A 16812-nucleotide genomic window follows, 5' to 3' on the forward strand; every position below is an offset into this window, starting at 1 on the left:
TTAGTCTAACTAGAAATTGGAAAGTGGATTGTGAATTAGAACCACATCTGAAGAATTGCATCCATTTTAGATCTTGGAGGAATCTGGATTATGGGCTTTCTGGAATAATGAAATGGTTCACAAGATGTCCATTTTTGATTTTCATTACAATTCGTAGCCCATGTGTCTTGGTGTCATTGTAAAAGGTTGTTGACTTGCTTCTGAATTTCCTGCAAAGGCTGATGCTAGAATGACCATTGTTACCATGTGAGGAATCTCTGCTACTCAAAATATTTGGGAAATACTCTTTTGCCAAGTCTCTTGACTAACAATTACTCCATAGTATTTTTTTAAGAACTGAATAAAAGAATTATGTTTTTAAATATTGCTTTTTGATTTATGGTACAAACTAAAAGTTTTAAAGGAATCATTGGTTTTGAAATCTGTAAGGCAAGCTTGTCCAGCCCACAGCCCATGGGCTGCATGCAGCCCAGGATGGCTTTGAATGCAGATAAACACCAATTTGTAAACTTTCCTAAAACATTATGAGGTTTTTTACGATTTTTTGTTTAAGCTCATCAGCTACTGTTAGTATTTATGTGTTTTATGTGTGGCCCAAGACAGTTCTTCCATTATGGCCTAGGGAAGACAAAAGATTAGACACCCCTTATATAAGGTATCTGAATTACTTTAGAGCTTAAAACTTGTTTTAAATTCTTAAATTAGCCTTCATGAGTTCATAATGTGTACAACCAAAGTATTTAGAGTTAGGTACTATTGTTTCTTTTTATGTATTGAGTTTACTTTTCCTTTTGCAGATGGTGATGCCCAGTCACTTAAGGAACATCTTATTGACGAATTGGATTACATACTGTTGCCAACTGAAGGCTGGAATAAACTTGTTAGCTGGTATACATTGATGGAAGGTCAAGAGCCAATAGCACGAAAGGTACATTTTAATAATAACTGACTATAAATATTTTTCTTGATTAGTTCATATTTTATTAATTCAATGAATTGTGAAGTTTTGTCACTTAGAGAAAAAGGCTAGCAAAATTACTATACACTGTGTCGTAATAATGGCAGGTAACATGTTAAGAGGGAGGGTTTACTTATGCTAGTCACTATTGTAAGTATGTCATTGATTAATTCTCTACATATAGAAAGAAAACTCTATAAGGTAAGTAGGATTATCCCCATTTTACAGATCAGAATATGAGGATAAAAAGTTAGGATTAATTTCTTTTAGAAGGTCTTATCGGGATACATACTTAGGCAACCTGACCCCGTTTTCTGTGCTCCACTGTTTGTTTTGATAAAAGTTAGAAAACAATGAAGAAACTAAAAGTTGAAGAAATGTTTTTTGTAACATAAAAATTTTTTAAACTTGAAAATGTGGATTTTTTTTCATATCCTTTAGCATTTTAAAATTATAGCCTAGAAAGCATTAAGAATAATCAACTTATCTTAGGGAACTAAAAAGTGATAAGTTAGGGTGTTGCTATAGTAGAATACCAAATGTTCGAGGTAAATCAGCCAACTTTACACATGTATTTGATCATTTATTGTGGGAGAGGTGGGAGGCTGAGAAGGTACCAAAGTCTCTGGGCATGATTTTTTATCTGGTTTGGTCCCCGCTCCCATAGCAACAATTAAAAAGTTGGATTAGGTAACATAAGAGTAAAAAAACCACTTGTAGACCAAACTGTATTTTAATTTATTTGAAGTTGATGCTACAGAATTGCCATATTAACAATTTGTATTTGTGTATCTATGGTTTTACGTATATTAGAAGCTAACCTTGGATCTTATTTCATGAATAGATCTTGAATGTACATTTTGTTTGTTTTTGTTTAGTTTTGTTCCTTAGTTTCACTCAGCCATTTCAAAATTAGAATTCCTCTTTTGTAGGAATGCTAGTTCTATAAAGTTATTTAGTTCTATATAGTTCTATAGAATGATTTAGTTGCTTTATCTATAGTTGCTAGAGAATTGAGTGTTTTGATGAAAGGATACTATTATTTCATTCCTAGGATAAAGGAAAATTTGTGTTCAAAATGTCTTTAAATGTATTAAACTGTATTCCTTTAGTCTTAATGATACACTTTTTTTTTTCTTGTAAATGTAGCACATTGTGCACTAGCAGTCTTCAGTATGGTAAACAGATGAGCTGCCAACTTCATTGCCATTTCTCTTTGAAATAGCCTCATTGAGAGTTCTTGGAACCTCACTGTCTAATAGCAAAGTAAAATAAAAAATTTTACACAACTAGAAAAAAAATTTGACAAATCTCTTAGGAGACCACATGCTTATTTTTAATAAAGTAAATGAAATGTATCCAACCTATAAAATAGTTTTCAAATGTCCATGTGCTACATTACATTGCCAGAGTTCTTCTTACAGATGCAATTTCCTGCAACATTAAATCTGCAGTAAAATTAGTTACTCACACTTAAATTTGAGAATGTCATTTGCATTTTCACTGTGCCCCACATGACTGATGCAGGTGGAACTCAAAGAAGTAAATAGACCAGCTTATAGTGTCTGAAGCCCAACTTTGAATGTTACCCATCTCTGATTGCATTAAAGAATCTAGAATTGGTGGTTCCCCTACCTATAATGTGGTTAAACATCTTCCTGTACCCCAAAGATCTCTAAAATGCTTCATTTATAGCATCAACACTCAAAGAATGGGTGAAAAGAAAGCAAGGATATAAGCAGAAAATAGAATGGAATTAAAATCCAAGAGAAACAGCAGATAATAAAAACAGACCCATAAGAAATCCAGGTAATTGAGTTATTAGATTTTAGAAAACTGAGCTTATTCTCAAGAAAAAAAAAAAGAAAGACAGTTGAGAAGTAAGGTAAAACTATTAAGAAGCAAATAGAATTCTAAAACTAATACTATGAAAATTTAATATTTGGAAATAATATTAGACCAAACAGAACTGAAGAGAGAAATTTTTGACTAAATGATTTGTCAGAAGAAAATATGGAGTCTAAAGCTTAGACAAAATAATGGGAAATACAGAAAAAAGCTAAGGCATAAATGGAATACAGTAAATAAATTTAACATGCATACATACAGTTGGAATCTTGGAGAGGAAAGAAGAAATGGGTAGAACTACTACTTAAGGAGATAATAGCTGAGAATTTTCCCAAGCTGAGAAAGGTGTCCTGCTTTAGATTATGAATGCTAAAGAAATGCTGTGAATCTCAAACTGAAATAATACAAACTGTACCCAATAGAAATGTTGAAAAGCAAAGGCAAAAAGATATTTCTAACAATAGCCAGAGGAAAAGATACAGTGTCTTCAAAATAAGGGTAAGGCAAAGTAATGATTTCTCAAGAGAAACCATGGAAGCCAAAAAGCAATGAACTGTCTTTGTTAAAAGAAAATAACTACCAATTACCACTAGTTAAAAGAACATAAACTACCAACTACTAGTTAAAAAACTATCAACTACTAGAAAAGAAACTACCAACTACTAGTTAAAAGAAAATAACTACCAACATCGGATTTTGTGACTAAGAAAATAATCCTTCAGGGAGGAAGGTGAAAAAAGCCATTTTCAAATAAAAACGAATTGAATTTGTTACCAGCAGATTTGTACTGAAGGCAATACAAAATAATCTCAAGAATGGATGGAAAATATTCCAGAGGAAAACTTGGAGATGCAGGAAAAAATGTAGACAAAATGTGAATGTTGTGAGTAAATCTTAAGATGGACTGTTGAAAACAATAGTAACTTTTCTGGAGTTGAAAATGCAAATAAAATTAAACTACATAATAATGTTAGCATGTAAGTTAAGATAATATTCTCCACCATGTTCCCCAGTAATACCCAACTCCTCATACAGTATCCATGTTCTTGGGCACTCTCTTCCATGTTGTACTGAGGTGGTCTGTGTGGCCAATAGCATACTCAGTATTCATGGTACATCACTTTCAAGGTTAGGTTATAAAAAACACTGTGGCTTACATCTTGGGTGCACACGCACTCTAGCTGTCTCTCTTTCTCATTTCTCACTTGGGGAATTCAACTGCATTTGGCGAGGACACTCAGGCAGCCTATGGAGAGGCCCACATGGTGAGGAACTGAGATCTCTGGCCAATAGAGAGGAACGGAGGCCTGCAACAACCATGTGAGTGACTTTGGAAGTGGATCCTTTAGTTTTAGTTTAGCTTTCATCTGATTGAAACCCCAGCTATACCTTGACAGCAACCTCATGAGAAATTCTACACCAAGTCAACCCAGCTAAGCTGCTCCCAGATTCTTGACCCTTAGAAACATTGTGAGATAATGTTTGCTGTGTTAAGCTGGTAAATTTTGGGGTAATTTACTATGCAGCAATAGATAATTAATACTGATCTTGGTACCTGTAAATAGGTGCTGATATGAAAACATGGAGATGACAGTGAATAGAAGTTGTCAGAACTTTAAGAGTGTTAATGAAAGTTTAAAGGGACTTAAACTGTTAGTCGATTACTAGACTTTGAGACAGCTGTCAGTGAAAACTTAAAGGAAACTGAGGAAATTCTTACTGGAAACTGGTAGAAACTGGGCTTTGTTATACAGTGACAGAGTAAGTGTAGCAACATGTTGCCTGCAGTAAACTGAAAGGTTAAAAATAGTATTTAATGAAATTGGAGGTCTGCCAAAGTGTTAAAAGTACTGCCTAGTTTCTCTTTGTGCTGCTTATAGTCAAATGTGAGAGAAGAGAAATACACTAAAGAAAGGATTGTTCAATAAAACAGCCAATATTTACTAGTTTTCCTGAAGATTCCCAATCCCTCCAGATGGCAAACGATGCTAATACTAAGAAGTGTTTCTGAACAAAGATAAAACTCAGAGCATTCTCAGAAGAAAGTATGATCTAACCTTGCAGTCAAGGATTGACTGTAAAGTTACCTCAGAACAGTCAGAGGTCATGCTTCACAGTACTATTCAGACAGAGGCCCTATAAAGAATTTAAGGGTTAACTTAGATGTTGTCTTCTCAGTAATAATACTAATTAATATTAAGTTTGTCATTTCAACATGTGGCTTCTAAGAACAGGAGGACTTCAGGAAGCTTAAGGGCAATCCCTTAGCTTTCTCAGCGTAAAGCCAAAGTAGAGACGATTTATCCTAGAGAGTATTTGTGGGTATGGCTTTTGTCTAATGGAATGAATTCCAGTAAGATCCAGTGGAGACCTGCATTGTTTTTGAATTACCTCACAGAACCACTGCCATCTTCAACTGCAGAGACAGTATTAATTGAAAGGGGCCCTTTGAACTCCCAAACTCTATAGGAATCAGGCTGGAAATTTACTTAACTGCAAGCATGTGCTAATCATGAAAAAAGGATCACCTGACCCAGAGAACAGAGCCAAATGTTAGAAATGATAATTTTCAGGCAAGGGTAGAACTGAGTTGCAGTCAAGGAATTTCTAGTATTTGTCCAGGTAGATTTCATAATTGTTGTGGACCATTGATTCCTTTTTCCTCCTGTTTTCCCCGCTTATAAAACAGAAGTATTTAAAAGGTTATGTTCTGTGTGCTTCATCATTTTATTTTGGGTGAATGGGGGAGCAGAAAACTTATCTCTTAGTTCACAAGCCTATAGATCAAGAGGCACTACAGTAGTCTCCCTGTGTGATTTTGCTTTCCATGATTTCAGTTACCTGCAGGCAACCATGGTCCAAAAATATAAAGTGGGAAATTGTGGAAATAAACAATTCCTGAGTTGTAAAGTGTACGCCATTCTGAGTAACATGATGCCATCCCTCTCTGTGTCCTCCCCATGGACACTATACACTGCTTTCCCGTTTGTCACTTAGTAGCCATCTTGGTTATTGGTCTACTGTCACAGTGCTTTGTCAAAGGTCATTAGTAGCATAATACAGTGTTACAGTGTTCGTCATTCACTTTACCTCTTCTCATTAAGTAGACATTTTATCATCTCACTCATATTATTATAAGAAAAAGGGTGAGTACAGTATGAGAAGCTACCTTGAGAGACCACGTACACATAACTTTTATTATAGTATATTGTTATAATTATTCTATTATTAGTTATTGTTAATCTTTTGCTGAGCATAATTAATAAATTAAACTTTGTCATAGATATGTGTGTTTGCAAAGGAAAAAACATAGTTAATATAAGGATTAGTGTGTCGTTTGTGGTTTCAGGCATCCACTAGGGGTCTTGGAAGATTTCCAAGGCTTATAGAAAATGTATAATTTGTCAATTAAAGATGACATATTTCTGAACTCCAGGTTGCTAAAATGAATTGAGACTAGTCCAGGACTTTGGAGGATTGTACTTCACGTTTTAGGGGAAAGGAGAATCATTGGGGGCCAGGGGGTAGACTACGGTAGCTAACCTCAAAGATGCTCCCCAGTGATTGTGACTTCCTAGAATTCATACTCTTGTGTAATCCTTTCCCACGTTGTACCACAATTGGTCTGTGCAGTCAGTAGCATATGGCAGAAGTGATAGTATGTCACTTCTGAAATTAGTCCTTAAACTATACCATTACTTCTGTTGGGAGTGCACATACACATGTTGTACCTCCCTCATCCCCTCCCCTCAGATCACTCACTTTGGGTGAAGCCCAAACTTTGCCCTTAACTTACCCTATAGAGCAGGCGTCCCCAAACTTTTTACACAGGGGGCCAGTTCACTGTCCCTCAGACCGTTGGAGGGCCGCCACATACTGTGCTCCTCTCACTGACCACCAATGAAAGAGGTGCCCCTTCCTGAAGTGCGGCGGGGCGGGGGGGGGGGCAGATAAATGGCCCCAGGGGGCCGCATGCGGGCCGTAGTTTGGGGACGCCTGCTATAGAGAGACTCACATAACGAGGAACAGAGGCTGCCAACAGCTATATGAGTGACTTGTAATTAAGATTTGAACAACGTGATTAACCATCATAACCTAATTGACATGTACATTGTACTAAGTCATTGCAGAATACACATTTGTATTAAGTGGAATTTTTAAGCAAAATAACCATATACTGGGCTATCAGAATTCCAATGAACTTCAAATTTTAGAAATTGTTCATTGTATTTTCTGTCACTAGTGGGATTAAGCTAGAATCAGTAACAAGATAACTTGATTATCCCCCAACTACCTAGAAATGGAAAAAATATACTTCTAAGTAATCATTGAGGCAAAGAATGAAAATCAGACATATTTTAAACTGAATAATGAAAATACAACTTAAAAGAATGGCTGAAGTCATTCTCAGAGGAATTTGATAGCTTAAGTGCAAATATAGGAAAAGAAGGTGAAAATCTGTTGTCTCAACAAGAAAAGGAAATTAAACTGAAGAAGAAACATTATAAAGTAGACATTAATAAAATATAAAACAAACCTACATTAAATGAACAAAATTCACTCATTATACAGAGCAGTGAAATTTGACCAGTAAAATAAAGATGAGTCCCAGCAAGATTGATTAAAGATAAAAAGAGAGTAGGCACAAATGATCTGTATTATGAATGAAAAAGGAAGCATCATAGCAGAGCCTAGAGGCTTTTTGTAAAAAGATTATGTTTTGAACAGTTTTATGTAATTTGAAAATTTAGATGAAGTGGATAGCTTCTAGACAAAACTTTAAAAAGCCAATACAGTAAGAAATAGGAAACTCAAATTGACTTACATGATTAAAGCAATTGAGTCATTAGAAACCTTCCCACAAAGAAAGCTTCAGGCCAGGAAAGCCTTACCAGTGTGTTCTACCAAATATTTAGGGAAGCCATAAACCAATACCATACAAATTCTTTTCAAGAATAGACGAAGCAGTACCCTCCCCCAACTTATTTTATAAGGCTAGCATAAACATGACATAAAACCTGAAGAACATTACAAGAAAAAAAAAAATGACAGACTGGTCTCACTCATGAACATAGAAACTTAAGTCCTAAACACAATGTTAGCAAGACAAATCCAACAATATGTAAAAAGGGCAAAAATGACCAAGTTAGATATTTTTCAAAGAATGGAATGTTAACTTTGAAAAGCACTCATAACTTTAGCATAATCAAGAAAAATAATCTAAGTAGACATAGAAAGAATATTTGATGATCAACATCCATGTGTGATCTTAAAAAAAAAAAAAACTCTTAGAAAACTAGAAATAGAAACCACCTATAGATGTCATACTTATTGGTAAAATATTAAAAGTTCTTCCCAAATCAAGAATAACTGTGTTAGAAATCTTAGCCAGTGTGGTAATATAGTAAAAAGAACTGAAAGAGTGAACCTTGAAAAAGAAGTCATGACTGTCAGCTTTTTTAGAAGGCATGATTCTGTAGGTTCAAAATTCCAAAAACGTACTGGTAAACAATTAGAATTAATAGGTAAATTTAGCAGGTTGCCTGATAAAAGGGCAGTATGGGGAAACCAGTTTTTTATTGGCAACAAATAAAGTTTATTTTTATTTGTACAAATTTATGATGTACGTGAGAAAATTAGTTACATGTGTATAATAACTAGTGATCAAGTCAGGGTATTTAGGGTGTCCTTCACCCTAGTACAATACATTTTTGTTAAGTATAGTCACCCTGCTCTGCTATCAAACATTGAATTTATTCCTCCTATCTTACTGTATGTGTAAGATACATATACATGTATGTTTGTACTTTTAACCCAGTTCCCTTCATCCTTCCCTGCTGCCCTACCCATCCTTCTCAGTCTCTGTTATCTATCTTTCCACTCTCTACTTCCATGTGATCAAATTTTTTAGCTTCCACATATAAATAAGGACATATGATATTTGTCATTTTGTCCCTGGCTTATTTCATTTAATATAATGACCTCCAGTTTCATCCATGTTGCTGCAAAAGACATGATTTCATCTTTGTAATGGCTGAATAGTATTCCCTTGTTTATATATATCATATTTATCCATTTGTCCATTTACGAGCACTTAGGCTGATTCCATATCTTGCTATTGTAGATAGTGCTGCAATAAACATGTGAGTGCAGGTATTACTTTGATATATTGACTTCTTTTCCTTTGGGTAGATAGGCAGTAGTAGCATGGCTGGATCGAATGGTAATTCTATTTTTAGATTTTTGAGAAATCTCCACACTATTTTCCGTCATGGCTGTACTAGTTTAAATTCCCATTGGCAGTGTATAAGTGTTCCCTTTTCTCTGCATCTTTTCCAGCAACTGTTGGCTTTTGTCTTTTTAGTAATATCCATATGGCTTGGATAAGGTGATATCTCAAATCAAGGTTCTGATTTGCATCTCTCTGATGATTGGTGATGTTGAGCATATTTTTATATACCTGTTGGCCATTCATCTTTTAAGAAATGTCTGTTTATGGGATTGGTTTTTATCTGTTGAGTTGTTGAGTCCTTGTATATTCTGGATATTAGTCCTCTGTTGGATGAATAGCTTGTAAATGTTTTCTCCCCTTCAACAGGTTGTCTCTTAATAAAGTTGAATTTTAAAATAACATTTACAGGTTAAAATACTTAGGAATAAACCTAATAAGAATTGTGCTTTTCTATAGTGAAAATTGTAAAACATTACTTGGTAAAACTGAAGAAGACTTAATGAGTTAATGGATCTAGGCTGAAAGTCTAGAGGCTGAAGATGTAGGAGGAGGAGAAGGTCACTAATGGTTTTCTCTAAAGGACCAGATAGTAAATATTTTTAGCTTTATGCGCCCTTAGTCTCTTTTGAAATGAGTAAACCTTGCTGATTTGGGAATAAAAGCAGCCCTAGGTAATTAATAATTGGGTATGAAAGTAGCCATAGACATAAATGAATGGTTGTGGCTGTGTTCCAGTAAAGCACTATTTACAAAAAAATAGATGATGAGGTAGATTTAGCCATCTAAACCTAAGTTTAGCCTAACTTAGTTCATAAGTTTGTCCATCACTGGATGTGGGCATTGGCTTTAATGTCTACTAGCATCACAAAAAAAGGAGCAACTAGATATTTGCATCCATTCAGAGTGAGTGTATATCACCATCTTTGAAGTGGTCTAAACCAAAAGTTACAAGAATAGGAAAGATGGAGAACTTCTAGGTTAAAAGACATTTAAGAGACCAATCAGTCTACTGCAATGTATGGACTTTACTTGGATCCTGATTCAAACAATGTATTAAAAATGAGACAGCAGGGAAAATTTGAATATTGCCTGGATATTTGATATTAATTAATTAGTGTTAGTATTAGGTGATATGATGGTATTGTGGTTATGTTTGAGTCCTTGTTTCTGAAGAAAATATTCTGAAATGTTTGTGGATGGAATGTCACATATATAGGATTTGTTTCTTATGCATTAAGAACTATGATTTCATAATTTTGTTGTATTTATCTACTTCTCTGTCTTCATCATTATCTGTTCTCACTCAGACTCCAGGATCTAGGTCTAAGTTATCTACTAAGTATAGGTACTCAGTAAATGCTTTTAAAATGAATGAAGCTAGTGGCTGCAAAAGACTAAGTCAATCTGTTAGATCTGTTATTATGAAATTGTTTATACAGTACCAGATTTTTTTAGAAATTGCTTTTTTCTTCCCATTTCAGGGAGGAAGGCACTTGGAATGAAGTAAAGTTTCTGTGAAACTTTTCATACATAGACAGATGTAAAGAGTAGACTACATTAGGTTTATTTAATACATTTAATGGCCTTGTAAAAAAATGCCCTCGATATTCATAGCAAAAAAGTGAAGAAATAGAAATTATTTATTGTAATCCTTTATAAACTTGTAGTTAGCTCAAATACTTAGTAAAGAGACTTAAAAGAGACTTTGCCTTCATTATGGTTATAAATTGATGAAAATATTTTTACATATCCGTAACTCTTAAATTTTGGACAAGTAGCCAGATTTCATCATGTACTCACTTTTTATTTATGATAATATAACAGTGTTATAATTCACTTAAAGTAAACATTATAACTATCATCTATAATTCTGAAACAAAACTGTCATTTCTGAATATCTGCCTTCTAATCTTATTTCAAATGTATATTTTAACCGTTATAATAATTAGATAAATAAAACTATACTTTTTTATAAGCTTGTTTCTTCCTGTTAGTCTTCATGACCATCATTTTCAATGCATATATTTTTAATGAAGACAGGAAGGAAATTTTATGTAAACAAATATAAAGGAGATTATATAAGCAAATAATCTACATGTGACCATTATAACATTGATTCATAAATGTGCTAATTATTTTTCTTTTTAGGTGCTGTTATTTTCAAGCTTTATTAGTACATATAGTATGACCTTTTCAAATAAAAATGGTTTGACAACAAGCTCATATTTTTCAAAAGGGACACTGTTAATACACTACTTTTAGAATTAGTAAAATAAGTATAGATATAGTAGTAGTATTCTGAGTAGTGATGATTAAAGTTTTAGCAATGTAAAATGTAGGAGAAGAAGAAAATGATGAGAAAAATTTTGAATACAAGTAGTGTAGGTTTTGAAATAATCTTGATACTTTGTTTTCATAGATCTCACAATGACTCTGACAGTTGAATCACCAGATTCTTTCCAGGAAAATATCTATAGTATTAAGAAAATTTACTTTCATTTTTAAAAAGCTATACTTATTTAGAAAGTATGTACCTTACTATAAATCATAATGAGGGATTTATTTTATTTTATTGTTATTTGATCATACTTATCCCTTTTCCAGCTTTGTGTTGGTCATTCCATTTTTCTTTTTCTTCCATAAAAATGAGGCCTGCAGTTTATCTTAGTTTTAGTAACTACCAGTGATTAGTAGCCACTTTAATGTAGTTTTTCAAAAAATTTTACTCACATATGGAGCCCTGGTACAGAAATTACTGACTGATAAGAATATTTGATTCCTTGTTTCTCTACTTAAATATAGCTACAAGTAATCTTATAAAATTAAATGTTACTACATTTGTAGCCATGAAGTACATACTAGATGAACTGCATTTGAATCTTTGCCATGCAGTGAAAGATAAGTTTGTAAAGTCTTTCTGAATTGATGTAAGCTTGTGAGTACATCTAACGGTCATTTGGAGCCTCCCTTTTGCCATATTTGTCTAATGGATCACATATCAGGCCTATTACTATTTTCAGAAACAGTATTCATGACTGAAATCCTACAGTTAACCTTTAGAAGATCAAAAGGAAATATTCTTATTTAAAAGGTGACCTTAATGTATACATATTTCCTTTTTATGCTTTATGGCTTGCATGTTTAACAGCTTTCTATTAATTGTTACATAGAATTACTAAATATGTAGTTAAAGGTAAAAGTCATTGTAGGGTGAAACTAACGTATCAGTTACCTAGTCATAGCTGAATATTTTGGCAACAGTAATTTGAAGTTATTATTTTAATAGATTTATTTTAACATAACAGTGATGTTTATACAATTTCATCAAATGAAATTTGATGTAAAATCCTAAAATGAACTACATTACAGTAGCTACGAACCACTGGTAGTTACTAAAACTAAGGTAAACTGCAGGCCTCACTTTTATGGAAGAAAAAGAAAAACGAAATGACCAACACAAAACTAGAAAAGGGTTAAGTATGATCATCTAATAAAATTGTATAATCAACTTTTTAAAGGTTTTTCTGCTTGGGATCACTACTAAAATCTAGAAAGTATATTTTTATCTTCAATCAGAACTGTATTTATTTGTACTATAATGTATAAAACTTTCCCATTATAAATACTGGATATATTATTTATGATGTACCAGTGTATCTTCATAGATCAATAGAATGCCTTTCCCAACTTTCACTTAATATTTTAAAATCACGATTCATTCTTTCTTTTAAATATTACGATTTCCAAAAAGGTTTCTTGCTTTTGAGGTTTCAACTATCCAATGTCTTTTTTTATATATTGACAGGCTTTAATAAAGTGACTGTTTTTTCATTGGAGATCTGCAATTTTCTAAAGTCTTTTTAAATGTATTGTTGTTAGAGTGAAAATAAATTGATATAGGTGACATAAACTTGTTTTGTTTCATTATTTCAGGTGGTTGAACAGGGTATGTTTGTAAAGCACTGCAAAGTAGAAGTATATCTCACAGAATTGAAGCTATGTGAAAATGGAAACATGAACAATGTTGTAACTCGAAGATTTAGCAAAGCTGACACAATAGGTAATGCAAGATCCTGTCTCTTTTAAACCATTGCTATTAGATATTTAGTTAGAGTTATCTGTATTATATGCTAGTAGGATGGTAACCTTTTTAAGGATTTATACATAGACATTTGATTTCCAGCTTTGATGCAGTGTCTTAGAGTTGAATTATTTATTGTTTCTTGTATGCTTTTGCATTTATTAACTGAATTTTAACGTTTGTGCCATTTTGCCTTTTCAAAAACAAATAATTATTGTTTTAATTTAGTAGATGGAAAATGTGTGTCAGTTTGTAACATAGAGCTTTAGATAAAAGCCCACTTAAAACTTGGTAAGATAGCATGAAAAATGACAATTTCCTTTTTTTTCCCCAGCTTATTCCTTTGAACTCTAAATACAGTTAAGTTGCTAAGGCAGCAGGCTTAGCATTATTTTGACACATTGATTTTTTTCAAATTAATAAGTAGCCTAAGCAGTTGTAAGTCTCAAATATAAGTGGACCTAATTCTCTTTATAGATAAAAATATATAGTTGTTTTCCTTCTATTTAAAAGACATATTTTTAATTTTAGATAAAGAATATATTGAATAAAATGCTTTTTTAAATGACTATGAACTTAAGGCCCTGAATTCAAATTATGAATTTAATAAAAATTATGTACTTTTTGTTTCAAAAAACAACTCAAAAAATCTTAAAGTATTTAATTTCAAATGAAGTTGTAAAGAGTAATGGTAATAACACTGATCTTGGAAAATACAAATGAACAGTGAAGAGGAACAGATAACATGTAGAACCCAGCATGGAAGAGAGATTAGCAAATTTATGAATTATAGCACAGCATAAGATTTCCTTGTTGGCACCAGTCATTAAAGTAAATGAAAGTATTTTTGAATTTCATTAAATACATTTGGCTTTCTTTCGCCACTTTATCCACTTCACAGCAGGAGGATACTTGTAACCCATATTTTTTATGAAATAATAGCATTATTCAAGTACTCAGTGCTTGGTTAATCCGAATGTTTGCACCAAATAAAATACAGCATGATGTTATGAATCTTCATTCTCCTCTCTTTATTTACCTAGAACATTTACAAGTTCGAGATTAAGTTTCAGTAAGCTTACAGTTGGCTGGTCGAGATTAAGTTTCAATAGGCTTATAGCTAGAACATTTATAAGTTCAAGATTAAGTTTCAATAAGCTTACAGTGGCTCACACCTGTAATCCTGGCACTTTAGGAGGCCGAGGTGGGTGGATCACCTGAAGTCAACAGTTTGATACCAGCCTGTCCAACATGACGGAGCCCCATCTCTAAAGTACAGAAATTAGCCAGGTGTGATGGGCATGCACCTATAGTCCTAGCTACTAGAGAGGCTGAGACAGGAAAATTGCTTGAACCTGTGTGGTAGAGGTTGCAGTGGGCCCAGACCATGCCACTGCACTCCAGCCTGGACAACAGAGCTAGACTTCATTTCAAAAAAAAAAGCTCATAGAGTCATATTTCTTTTTTTTTTTTTTTTTTTTTTTTTTTTTTGAGACGCAGTTTCGCTCTTGTTACCCAGGCTGGAGTGCAATGGCACGATCTCGGCTCACCGCAACCTCCGCCTCCTGGGTTCAGGCAATTCTCCTGCCTCAGCCTCCTGAGTAGCTCAGATTACAGACATGTGCCACCATGCCCAGCTACTTTTTTGTATTTTTAGTAGAGACGGGGTTTCACCATGTTGACCAGGATGGTCTCGATCTCTTGACCTCGTGATCCACCTGCCTCGGCCTCCCAAAGTGCTGGGATTACAGGCTTGAGCCACCGCGCCCGGCCCCCCATATTTCTAAAATGAATGCTTAAAATCTAAGGATTTTCCTATATAAAGGTTATTATAATTATTATTACAGTTAAATCGCTTGACTTGAATTTCCAGATTTGTAAAATATATTTTAAAAAATAAGATATTTCTACATATTAAAAACAAAGTTTTCAACATATGAAAATTATTTTAATCATATGAGTATGTACATGAGAAGTGTCTATAAATCTAGCAAGGATAATCTGTTAAAATTAATTCAGAGAGTTGTCTCTGAAATTAATAGCCAGTTAGAATATAAATGAGAAGCTATCTCTTAAAATAATATTTTCTAGTTATTTTTAAAGTTTGGTATTTTCTTTTCTCCCTACCTCATTTTAATAGGAAAATTAAATATAAATATGAGACCATCAGAGATCTAATTTTGTAACTTTATTATACTAAACATTTTGAAACTCAGGAAAATCAGCAACTGGTTTAATTTCTGAATTCAAAACAAGCATTATGGGTTCTCTTGATAAGAACTGTGTAAGAATTTGTCACAGAGATATATAATTTATAAAGGATCACTGCTTCAAAAAGTTAATGATCTAGCATAGATTTTAATCAACATAGCTTAATATACTAATACTTTAAAATGCTAGATAAATTGAATATATATTTTAACATTATATATGAACCCAATTTTTGCATACCTATAATTTCTCACTTATTAGATTATTGTTTTTCATCTGGATTGTTGCTATTTTGGTGGTTCATTAAACAGTTTTAAGGGTAAAGATAATTGAATGGGAAATATTATAATACAAAATATCAACATATACATAAAAGTCCCAGGTCACAATTTCTTACTATAGCTCTTAGTTTAAAAAATTTGAAAGTCTATATTAGAATGAGTATTCTTTTTAAGAAAAGAAGGTTTGCAAAAATTATAATTAGTCAAGTCAGGAATTTTAGACACTTCATAGTTGTGGTTATCATACAGTCAAGGTTAACAGTTACTGAACATTTACTATGTTTTAAACACTTTACAGGAATTTTCTTGTTTGAAATTAACCTAGTATCTTCATCTTATAGATAATGAAGCTGAGATTTAGAATCTACCTCAGTACACCCTGGTACCAAGTGGTAGAGCTAGTACTTTACCTTCATAAGCAGAGCTTTTAAACCGTAGTCTCATCTCTCAGTTGCTGCCTTACACAATCTATGTATGATAAAGGAATATTCATTTTGGAGATATTAATTGGGCTGATTTTGTTTTTCTAAAGAAAGTAGGTTTTTAAAAGGAATTTACACGAGAAACTTTGGATATATATTTTTCCCCTATGATATTTTAAGTAATCTTGATTGATTAAAATAGCTATGTACATGAAATACAGCAATATAAATTTTATAAACAGAATTAGGAAATACTAGTGCCTGTTTTCTCTTGTTACCAAATTAATAAAATATTCTGTTTTCAGCTAGTACTGCCTACATTGATAATAAAAATGATAGCAGGCCATAGGCCATATCTAAATGATTTACCTATTAGGGCCAAAATTTTCTGCCTTCAAATATTTTTCTGCCAAAATTGATATATTTGAGCATTAATTATGTTCGATTTAGATGAAATAATGGTTTTATTTTCTGTTAACGTTAACTACTAAAAGCATAGAACTTATTGAAAAATACAACGATTTAATTTCCGTGACCTGTATTAATATTTTTTATTCTAATTTTTGTGAGCAACCTGTATTATTTTTCCACGTCTGTATGCTTTTCATTGACTGTCTAATACAACTGAATTAATATGTGGAAAAATAAGTACATGCTGTCAGTCCTTTGACCATTCTCAGCTTCAGTAATCTTAACCTGTACCCAAGCTCAATCACCAATTTTCATAGTTTAACCCTAGATTGTCATTATCTGTAACTGCACTTGCCAGATCTCAAATT

General features: G+C 33.0%; 1 protein-coding gene across 7 annotated transcripts in view; it reads left to right on the top strand.

The window, feature by feature from the left end:
* The window catches only part of USP15 (ubiquitin specific peptidase 15), a 150047-nt gene that overhangs the window by 46687 nt on the left and 86548 nt on the right, over positions 1 to 16812 (top strand). For 6 of the 7 annotated variants that reach the window (XR_005580034.2, XM_010337267.3, XM_010337268.3 and 3 more), the window contains exons 3-4: positions 798 to 928; positions 12972 to 13098. Coding sequence is in view for 6 of the 7 variants with exons in the window: in XM_010337267.3 (XP_010335569.1) it covers positions 798 to 928; positions 12972 to 13098 (258 nt within the window). In the remaining variant the exon portion in view is untranslated. Of the gene's footprint in view, positions 1 to 797; positions 929 to 963; positions 4127 to 12971; positions 13099 to 16812 lie in introns of those variants that run through there. The other variant, XM_074402823.1, reaches the window with a different exon arrangement.

The sequence above is a fragment of the Saimiri boliviensis genome, chromosome 7 (assembly GCF_048565385.1).
Source record: "Saimiri boliviensis isolate mSaiBol1 chromosome 7, mSaiBol1.pri, whole genome shotgun sequence".
NCBI classification, from domain to species: Eukaryota; Metazoa; Chordata; class Mammalia; order Primates; family Cebidae; genus Saimiri; species Saimiri boliviensis.